The sequence below is a fragment of the Salvelinus sp. IW2-2015 genome, linkage group LG33, assembly GCF_002910315.2.
Source record: "Salvelinus sp. IW2-2015 linkage group LG33, ASM291031v2, whole genome shotgun sequence".
Lineage (NCBI taxonomy): Eukaryota > Metazoa > Chordata > Actinopteri > Salmoniformes > Salmonidae > Salvelinus > Salvelinus sp. IW2-2015.
The window spans coordinates 37,528,781-37,540,448 of NC_036872.1; the positions used below are offsets into that span (position 1 = coordinate 37,528,781).

Sequence of the window (11,668 nt, forward strand, 5' to 3'; positions counted from 1 at the left end):
CCCAGTCTTTAGTGTACTGTTTATGGCTCTCCTCCTCCCCAATATCCCAGTCCTTTAGTTTACTGTGTTATGGCCTCTCTCCTCCCCAATATCCCAGTCCTTTAGTTTCACTGTTATGGCCTCTCTCCTCCCCAATATCCCAGTCCTTTAGTTTACTGTTACGGCCTCTCTCCTCCCCAATATCCCAGTCCTGTTAGTTACTGTTATGGCCTCTCTCCTCCCCAATATCCCAGTCCTTTAGTTTACTGGTTATGGCCTCTCTCCTCCCCAATATCCCAGTCCTTTAGTTTACTGTTAGGCCTCTCTCCTCCCCAATATCCCAGTCCTTTAGTTTACTGTTATGGCCTCTCTCTCCCCAATATCCAGTCCTTTAGTTTACTGTTATGCCTCTCTCCTCGCCCAATATCCAGTCCTTATTTCTGTTATGCCTCTCTCTCCCCAATATCCCAGTCCTTTAGTTTACTGTTATGCCTCTCTCCTCCCCAATATCCCAGTCCTTTAGTTTACTGTTATGGCCTCTCTCCTCCCCAATATCCCAGTCTTTAGTTTACTGTTATGGCCTCTCTCCTCCCCAATATCCCAGTCCTTTAGTTTACTGTTATGGCTCTCTCCTCCCCAATATCCCAGTCCTTTAGTGTTACTGTTATGGCCTCTCTCCTCCCCAATATCCCAGTCCTTTAGTTTACTGTTATGGCCTCTCTCCTCCCCAATATCCCAGTCCGTTAGTTTACTGTTTATGGCCTCTCTCCTCCCCAATCCCAGTCCTTTAGTTTACTGTTTATGGCCTCTCTCCTTCCCAATTCCCAGTCCTTTAGTTTACTCGTATGGCGCCCTCTCTCTCCCCAAATTCCCAGTCCTTTAGTTTACTGTTTGGCCTCTCTCCTCCCCAATATCAGTCCTTTAGTTTACTGTTATGGCCTCTCTCCTCCCAATATCCCGTCCTTTAGGTTTAAACAGTAAACTAAAGGACTGGGATATTGGGGAGGAGAGAGGCCATAACAGTAAAAGAGTAAAGATCMAAGACGTACCTGGACAGTCCAGTAGCAAACCCGCCCGGCCCCGTACTTATCAGGGAAGTCAGGGGAATAGACCACCCCAGAGGGCGCAGAGTAGTTACCCCCGCACGCCCCCACTCGAGCTGGAGGTAAACAGCCGGAAAACAGATGACTTAATAACGGTTTCATTATTGACGTTTGCATTGTGCAAAGTTTCTAAGTCTTTCAGACAAGTGTGTTTGTTTATGTTGTTATAGCCTATAGCTGTTCTGTTGTGTATTTGATGTTTTGTGTGGACCACAGGAAGAGTAGCTGCTGCATGTGCAGTAGATAATGGGGATCCTATTCAACTAAACTAAACCCTGTCTTACAACTCACCCCAGTGACTCATATGTAAACTAAACCCTGTCGTACAACTCACCCCAGGGACTCATATGTAAACTAAACCCTGTCTTACAACTCACCCTAGTGACTCATATGTAAACTAAACCCTGTCTTACAACTCACCCTAGTGACTCATATGTAAACTAAACCCTGTCTTACAACTCACCCCAGTGACTCATATGTAAACTAAACCCTGTCGTACAACTCACCCCCAGTGACTCATATGTAAACTAAACCCTGTCTTACAACTCACCCCAGTGACTCATATGTTGTCAGAGTTATTATACAAACCACATACAACAGACTCTCTCAATGATGGGGTGGCAGGGTAGCCTAGTTATTAGAGTGTTGGACTTGTAACCGAAAGGATGCAAGATCAAATCCCTGAGCTGACAAGGTAAAGATCTGCCGTTCTGCCCCTGAACAAGGTAGTTAACAAGGCAGTCGCTGTTCATCGGCCGTCAGTGAAAATAAGAGTTTGTTCGTAACTAACTTGCCTAGTTAAATAAAGTTAAGAGTGGAATGAAGGGTTTTCAACACATCGTGGAAAGATGAGACTGGATTGAGCAACACACATTTTATCACTATTGTAATTATGTTCAGCTGCGAAATCTGTCTCTCATTATCTAGCCGTTGTCTGCCATAAACCGGATGCTTGTGTAGCCTATTAAACAGAAATGTAGCATGTATTGTTCTAGCCAAAATCAGCAAATCGTTTTATGACAACAAAGGGAGAGATATAACATTCTCTTCACATGACCGTTCTAATGAGTACGTTTTGAGAGTGGTGGTACGATCCTTCCATACTGGGTTATTTGACTTCTTTTCAACGTTAGTTCTGAGATAATTCAATGGTTTGTGACGTATTGAAGTGTCAGTTTACTGGAATGTCATCTTTTGAAAATACAGTTTTATTTCTCCATGCACCAGAAAATACTCCACTTTGTACACATTAAGTGAAGCACCATATAACTATATTGAGCACCATAGAAGCACCGGTGGGAAGTTATAGCTGGTTTAGATCATGTGTAGTGGACCAGACCAGGGCAAATGATGTCCTACTCACTGTCAAACATGTACACAGACCGCAGCAAATGATGTCCTACTCACTGTCAAACATGTACACAGACCGAAGCAAATTATGTCCTACTCACTGTCAAACATGTACACAGACCGAAGCAAATGATGTCCTACTCACTGTCAAACATGTACACAGACGCAGCAAATGATGTCCTACTCACTGTCAAAGACGATGACCCATCCATCTCCCCCACAAGGCTGGGTGTGGTCACCGAAACACACGTGGTTGCATTCCATGCTGGGCGCCTTGCCATGGAGACGCAGGTCCAGGTTGTTGCCACAGAAACAGGCATAACCCGACTCCATCCCGGCAAGCTTCGGAACAGAGAGAGAAATGCAAATCAATCAACAGATTAGAATTTCAAATCTAACTTTATTTTTGTTTAGCACTTGTGTAACGCTTCACAAGAGGGTCAGGCCTTCCCCTTGACAAAGCACTGAGAAAGAAATCATCATTTGGATGAGAGAAAGAAACAAAAAAACAAAACAAAAATATTAAGAGGAACCAGATTTTAGAGGGGAGCCTGAACCTCCATAGACCAACACTTATGGAGTGATACTAGTGCCAACAGAAACGTAACGTGAATCCAATCAGTCCATAAAGTCTGGAGAGCAGATAAGCCGGAGCAAGACAGATATGGCACATGATCACAGTTATAGTACCATCTAATGTAAATAGGCTTTCAAAATGATTCCATAACCCCCCCCCCCAAAATGATTGTTTTTCTGTACAGAAATTAAGTGATTTTAGTGTCTAAAGCCATTAGGCTTTTGATGATAATAATGTGGTCTGGTTTAGTTTGGTGCTTCGAGACAAACAGAAACAGTCACTCCCTTTGGACGCATCCCAAAAGGCACTACTTTTGACCAGAGCCCTATCGGTCAAAAGTAGTGCCTTACATAGGGAATGGAGTGTTATCTGGGATGCAAGGTGAGTCTTTGAGTACCATCTAAACATCAGAGGGCTAAATCAACCAGCCTGAAATAGCATGGCCCTCAGACCGTTTAACCTTCATCTCTTAGTCAAACACAGCAAACATTTCCTAAAGCCGTGCTGCGCTGGGCTGCATTAAAACGAGAGAAAGAATTACAGGGTGGGTTCCAAATGGCACTCTGTTCCCTATGTRCGCTCCTCTCCTAGGGCCCTGGACAAAAGTAGTATGCTATAARGGGTAATAAGGTGCCATTTGGGATTTGGATGACAGTCAAAACTCTTTAAGCATGTTGAACTTCCTTCCAGAATTCAGATGGAACCTAGTCATGCTCAGCACAGTGTGCGCATGCACGCACGCACGCACTCGCCGCACGCACCACCTAACACAACACACACAACAACACACACACACCACACACACACACACACACACACACAACCACACACACACACAACACACACACACACACACACACACACACACACACACACACACACACACACACACACACACACACAACACACACACACACGACACACACACACACACACACTGCTCCAGTGTCCCCGTTAAAAGAGGACCATTATATAATGTTTCTTCCATAAAATTAATTCATGAGAGGTACGCGCATCACTTTCCCTCATTCTGAAAATACTCTCATGAGGCTGGAATTTATATAGCCAGGATCCTCTGTGTGTGTACTGTGTGTTTGTGTCCAACTCTGCCAACCGAAACAAAAGTAAAGGCTGTGGGACATGAATCACTGCTTCATCATTACCTATTTATATAGGTAAAACCCAACGTGAATTTCTTTGCGTTAGCGAGCAGAAAATGTTTGCTCAGGGCTTCTTAATCACTGAACTGTCTGACTGACTCATGATTGAATATGGTTGTTTTGTCATAGTGTAGTCAGTTTAAGACAGATAGATGTGGCGGTCTCAGGCTGTTGACATTGCATCACAACACACCATACTACATCACATCACATCAGTGTCTTGTGGAGAGGGACTGACACGCACAACACACACAGACAGACAGGCATACATGCACACAACAAGACACACCACACAAACACGAACTGACTGTCACTGTTTCATCAGCGCAGAGGGCGTCTGGGAGTGGGTCTGACCCAGGTCCAACCGGATGTGTTCACACACAACACAAACACCTGCCACTGTTTAGTGTAACCATGGTCAGTAGACAATAGAAGACCAGTGTAACCATGGTCAGTAGACAATAGAAGACCAGTGTAACCATGGTCAGTAGACAATAGAGACCAGTGTACCATGGTCAGTAGACAATATAAGACAGTGTACCATGGTCAGTAGACAATAAAAGACCAATGTAACATGGTAAGTAGACAATAGAAGGCAATAGAAGACAATAGAAGCACCAGTGAGACCATACATTTTCAGCTGTCTGTTATGTGTCGTCATTTGATGCGTCACTGAATTCAATTGAAAATGTGAGGATGGTTATAAACATAGAAATACAGAGTCTAGAACAGTGGTCACCAACCAGTCGATCGCGATCGACTTTCGATCTCCAAGGCATTTCAAGTCGATCGCCAAACATTTCTGTAAAAAAACCAACGATAAGCCTTGTGTTCCTATTATTTTTATTCGTCTCGAGCTGCTGGTGGTAGATGCAGCCAATTCAGCTGCCACATTACCATAATCTGTTTATACAAGAGGCTCAGTTGTGAGGCTTGCATCTAATTGTTGTATAAAATAAATGAGTAAAGATGAAATACTTTGTGAAATTATGTAATGTGATTATAACATGTTTAACTAAGTCATTGGCCCGCCCTATGAGCACAGACATTGATCTGGCGTCATGGGACAGCCCTTTCCTATTGTTTCTGGATATAACCCCACCTTGGGAATTTCCCCGGAGAAATGTACTCTCGTAATCGAGGTAATCGATTACCGAGAGGGCTAAGGTTTGAGTAGAGACCATAGAACCTGAGTATAAGGTTGTAATGGTTGTTGAAACTCTGAGACTATCGATACCGACAGAATAAGAGCAAATCTTCGATACTAATTACTAGTCTGCAGCTAGGAATTGTGTACATTGAATGCGAAGGCTGACAACTGCCCAACACCATCTATTCCTATAAGAACATTTCTGAATGGGACTCTGAAGTATCCATTCTAACCACGAAAGACGAGCATATGAACTTCCAACAGAAAGAAGGACGATTCCGACAGAGATCACGACGACACACAGAGCGTAAATATATATATTGATTGCAATTATTCCCGAATGAGTGAGCGTTCATGTGCAAAGGATTAGCATTTAAATTGTTAWAATTATCAACTGTGTAGTGTCTTTAGTCTTTCGCACCCTTCTCAGTCCACACCCACTTCCCTTTGTCTACCAAGCCGTCATATCGGCTTAGCCCACTAGGGAACCTCCCCTATCATTTCCTTGTAACCATATCGACTGTTTGTTTGTTTATGCATTTCTGTGATTATTTAGTTAGTTAGTAACTAAATGATTAAGACAATTGATGTATGGATGATTCATAGTAAAGGCTGGGTTCGTGCAGATAACAAACAATTTACGACGTTTGGATTGCGACTAACGTGAGGTAAAGAAWAATTCATTAATTAGAAAACKAATTGATCAGATATTAAAATAGCTGAAAGTTATGAGGAAAATTATAACTTTGTAATCTTTCCTTGGTGCCCTGACTTCCTAGTTAATTACATTTACATGATTAGTTTAATCACGTAATAATAATTACAGAGAATTGATTTGATAAAATAACAGTCTTCAGTTTAATGATACCAAAGACACGACAAATAATTGAATAATATAGATGTCTAAATKTATTTTGCAACGCTGGCCCACGCGACGCGAGTGGTGTAGTCAGCCTGTAAAAGAAAGCTACGGCAAAATTGATACTGTGAGATTTCAAAACATTTAAAACCATGATTAGAGAGAGACTGTCAACGAATACAGCAAAGAGCTGCTGTTTCTATGAGTGAGGTCATGTTTAAGTTCTTACTCAGCACTGTCAACACTTTCTTTTTAACACTTTTATAAGCCATAAAATGTGCGTTCTTCCTATTTCCACTCAGCGCTACAACAAGCAGTGCAGCAGTAATGAATGAGTAGGAAAGTGTATCTATAGGCCTTGTTATTATTAGCGGCTTGGGTCTCTTTTAATATTGAGGAATATTTAACTTTCTCTGTTCATAGGAGTAACAACATGAATTTGTGCACGAGGAATTGTGTGAGACTCAAGTTTCGCCATCAGCTGGAAGACGGGGTCCCTTTTTGTTCCGTGTCAGTGGAGGAAAGGGAGAGCGGAGGGATGTTGAGAGATGGACCCTCAGTCTGCTGCTCTCTCCCTCCGCTGAGACTGACCCTCAGTCTGCTGCTCTCTCCCTCCGTTGAGACAGACCCTCAGTCTGCTGCTCTCTCCCTCCGCTGAGACAGACCCTCAGTCTGCTGCTCTCTCCCTCCGCTGAGACTGACCCTCAGTCTGCTGCTCTCTCCCTCCGCTGAGACTGACCATCAGATGCAGGCACCATCATCCCAGTAAAATAAAAAGCTAATTATTTAAACGTATGCTCACTCAGCTGTGCCTCACAAGTAATACAACAATGGGTCTATTACCGGTGTGATCATATAGCCTACCTCAAATTTTGAAATATAATTTTWAAAAATGACCCGAACAACAATGCATTGGCAGGTAAATTCAAGCTAAGCCAGTATTCGTTGATAATGTATTGGGCCTAAAGCTTACCGAACAAACCTCATTGCTACAGTACTGTTTTTAATTGGTTAATGTTGCATGGGCTTACATTTTTTAAGTCATGTTAATAAAACATCAGCAGTAGATCTCGGCATTTTGACTCAGAAAAGGTTGGKGACCRCTGGTCTAGAAAATAAGAAACACAGCATTCCCCCCGCCAATATGACCATTTGCCATCAGGAATGATCAATAAACCATGGTCAAATCTGATTTAAAACTAGTGCACTATGTAGGGAATAAAGGTACCATTTGGGACGGTCAATACATCTCCATAGTGTAGTCTGTCTTACCATGTATCTCTGTTTACGGCAGAAGCTGATGCAGTTCTGGACGGTGAGTTTGTTAGAGGTCTGACTGCTCCCTGTCAGGGTGGGAGGGTCGCCACTGTCCTTAAAACAGCCCAGGTTACCAGGCACTACAGGAAACAGAGAGGAGAGCAGGGGGCTTAACTATGTAGTTCAGCATGACATATGTTTCTATACTAACAATCACACGCTGCATTTGGCATTTACTACAAATCCCATGATGCGTCTGTGTCTGACAGAGATCATACACGTCATACATGCACAACAGCACGAAATAAACATCAACACACCGGAATTCTCTGGCCTCTGTTTGAGATTGAGGAGGATGGGGGTGAGGGGGAGAGGGAGCGAGGATAAGAATGAGGGTGAGGGGGAGAGAGGTAGGAGGAGAAGGTTGAGAGGGGGTGAGAAGGATGAGGGTGAGGTGAGGGTGAGAGAGGTAGGAGAGAAGGATGAGAGGGGTGAGAAGGATGAGGGTGAGGGGAAAGCGGTAGGAGGAGAAGGATGAGGGTGAGGGTGAGAGAGGTAGGAGGAGAAGGATGAGAGGGGTGAGAAGGATGAGGTGAGGGGAAAGCGGTAGAGGAGAAGGATGAGGGTGAGGTGAGAGAGGTAGGAGGAGAAGGATGAGAGGGGTGAAGGATAGGGGAGGGGGAGAGAGGTAGGAGGAGAAGGATGGGGGGCTGAGTTGCAGTGAGTGGGTGCTGGAATCTAGAGTATGTGCATTGTCTGGGCAAGCTAGTTTAGATCTAGGTGATATATCTAGCTGAGATAGTGGGTAAAAGTCTACATGACAGAGCGGAGGAGGTCTCCTGAGACTGAGGTCAAATAAGAGCTAAAGGTGATACACACAGCATCAGAATGGACAGCTAGTAAATGATATACACAAGCATCAGAATGGACAGCTAGTAAAGTGATACACACAGCATCAGAATGGACAGCTAGTAAAGTGATACACACATCATCAGAATGGACAGCTAGTAAAGTGATACACACAGCATCAGAATGGACAGCTAGTAAAGTGATACAACAGCATCAGAATGGACAGCAGTAAAGTGATATACACGAGCATCAGAATGGACAGCTAGTAAAGTGATACACACAGCATCAGAATGGACAGCTAGTAAGTGATATACACAGCATCAAGAATGGACAGCTAGTAAAGTGATAATACACAGCATCAGAATGGACAGCTAGTAAAGTGATACACACAGCATCAGAATGGACAGCTAGTAAAGTGATACACACAGCACAGAATGGACAGCTATAAAGTGATACACACAGCATCAGAATGGACAGCTAGTAAAGTGATACACACAGCATCAGAATGACAGCTAGTAAAGTGATATACACAGCGTAGAATGGACAGCTAGAAAGGATACAAGCATCAGAATGGACAGCTAGTAAAGTGATACAATATGGATGAACTACATAAGTCCAATTCTGACGACATGGCCCGAGCTGACAAGAGAAGCTGCCACTGTCCTGGAGGGAGACAGCGAAAGGAAGAGAGGACAGATAGAGGGAGAGAGGGAGAGAGAGAGGAAGAGAGAGAGAGAGAAAAGAGAGAAGAAAGAGAGAGAGAGAGAGAGAGAGAGAGAGAGAGAGAGGAGAGAGAGAGAGAGACGAGAGAGAGAGAGAGAAGAGAGAGAGAGAGAGAGAGAGAAGAGAGAGAGAGAGAGAGAGAGGCGGCTCTATCTGACTGTCAGGCCTGGTTTAAGAGAGACAGCCCATTGATATGACAGTTTAAAAACAACCCAAGGTGCTAACCAAGCGCGAATTCTACAACAATATCGCATTAGCTTAGCCTCCGAGATAACCACAAACACCTGACTGCTGAATGAGACTTTGTAAACCTTGATAACTTTCCATTGAAATAGCGAAATCAAATATATAACCTTAATGTACTGTCAATGTGCAGTAATAAGTGAGGGTTTAATACATCTCTACAGAACATGTTTGAGAGAAGAATGACATGAACTCTCTGGACACACTGAGAGTTCTAGAGAGTTCAGAGATTCTAGAACAGATGCTTGTAGACATCTTGTTAGCACACGTTCACTGGTGCATGCTGGATGTTAAGACATACCTAGGGACTACAGCATGTGTTATTTTAGATGAGAGAGAGAGAGAGAAGAGAGAGAGAGAGAGAGAGAGAGAGAGAGAGAGAGAGAGGCCTCAGATGGTGTTAGCGTAAGGATGAAAGACGAACAGGACACGCTACAAAAGGCCAGCGTTGAGCGTTCACTAACCAAGTCTACATCCCAAATGGCACCCTATTCCCTATATAGTGCACTACTTTAGACCAGAGCCCTATTCCCTATATAGTGCACTACTTTAGACCAGAGCCTATTCCCTATATAGTGCACTACTTTAGACCATAGCACTGGTAAAAAATGTTACACTACATAGGGAATAGGGTGACATTTGGAATGTACCCCAAATGTCCTGTTCCAACACAGGGCGGTTTTCTCTCTACACCCTGTGTCTCGCCCACGCTTGTATATACTCAGCTTCACGGAAACATGTCTCTCTCTCTCGATATACAGTCTGACTCTGTAAAGCCAGCAGGGTTCTCAGTACTTCACGCTGACAGGAACAAACATCTCTCCGGGAAGCAGAAGGTTGGACGTATATGTTTGATTAACGACTTATAGTGTAACTGTGATAACATACAGGAAGTCCTTCTGTTCACCCGACCTACAATATCTCACAATTAAATGCCGACCGGGATAATTCTTGTCTATAATAGCCACAGCGGTCTATATCCCCCCCCAAGCCGATACCACGACGGCCCTCAAAGAACTTCACTGGACTATATTCAAACTGGAAACCACATCTCCTGAGGCTGCATTTATTGTAGCTGAGGATTTGAACAAAGCAAATTGTAGGAAAAGGCTCCCGAAAGTCTATCAACACATTGATTGTTGTACTTTGTTATACATTGTTATACTACCTTCACAAAGCAATCAAGCTGGCTAAAGGTCGCTACCTTCACTCAATGTCAACAACACAAAGGAGATGATCGTGGACTTCAGGAAACAGCAGAGGGAGCACCCCCCTATCCACATCGATGGGACAGCAGTGGAGAAGGTGGAAAGTTTTAAGTTCCTTGGTGTACACATCACGGACAAACTGAAATGGTCCACCCACACAGACAGTGTGGTGAAGAAGTAGCAACAGCGCCTCTTCAACCTCAGGAGGCTGAAGAAATTCAGCATAACACCTAAAACCCTCACAAACTTTTACAGATGCACGATTTAGAGCATCCTGTCGGGCTGTATCACAGCCTAGTACGGCAACTGCACCGCCCTCAACCGCAAGGCTCTCCAGAGGGTGGTGCGGTCTGCCCAACGCATTAACGGAGGCAAACTTCCTGCCCACCTGGACACCTACAGCACCAGATGCCATAGGAAGGCCAAAAAGCTCATCAAGGACATCAACCACCCGAGCCACTGCCTGTTCACCACGCTATCATCCAGAAGGCGAGATCAGTACAGGTGCATCAAAGCTGACCGAGAGACTGAAAAACAGCTTCTATCTCAAGGCCATCAGACTGTTAAACAGCCATCTCCAGCACATCAGAGGCGGTTGCCTAGAGACATAGATCAGGAAACACTGTCCACTTTTAGAAATGGATCTCTAGCCATTTTAATTTATGTTCAGTTTCTAGCATTATTCATCTCATGTGTATAAACTGCACTCCACACTATTCTACGGTATCTTAGTCACTTTTAAATTGTGTTTACATATTGCATCACCCATTTCATATGTATATACTGTATTGTATTCTATACTACACCACTGACTGTTCAACAGCCATCTCCAGCACAGCAGAGGTTGCTGCCTATAGACATAGATTAGGAATCACTGGCCACTTTAAGGAAATTAAACACTAGCCACTTTAATAATGTCTCCGTATCTTGCATTACTCATCTGCCCTTCCTGTCTTCCTCTCCTCTCCTTATAAATCACCATGCCCTCCTGTCTTCCTCTCCTCTATAAATCACCAGCCCTCCTGTCTTCCTTCTCCTTCCTCTATAATCAACCATCCTCCTGTCTTCTTCCTCTCCTCTAAAACACCAGCCTCCTGTCTTCCTTCCTCTATAAATCACCAGCCCTCCTGTCTTCCTCTTCTCTATAAATCACAGCCCCTCTGTCTTCCTCTTCTCTATAAATCACCCAGCCCTCCTGTCTTCCACTCCT

At 43.9% G+C, this 11,668-nt stretch overlaps 1 protein-coding gene across 1 annotated transcript in view; it reads right to left on the reverse strand.

The window, feature by feature from the left end:
- Positions 1 to 7,609, reverse strand: part of LOC111957593 (kremen protein 1-like) — a 19,811-nt gene extending 12,202 nt beyond the window's left edge. Inside the window, exons 1-3 of the mRNA XM_023978448.2 lie at positions 7,451 to 7,609; positions 2,621 to 2,774; positions 1,029 to 1,138 (exon numbers count right to left, since the gene is read on the reverse strand). Coding sequence (XP_023834216.2) covers positions 1,029 to 1,138; positions 2,621 to 2,774; positions 7,451 to 7,453 — 267 coding nt within the window. The 5' untranslated portion in view covers positions 7,454 to 7,609. The remainder of the gene's footprint in view (positions 1 to 1,028; positions 1,139 to 2,620; positions 2,775 to 7,450) is intronic.
- Between the last annotated feature and the right edge of the window lie 4,059 nt (positions 7,610 to 11,668).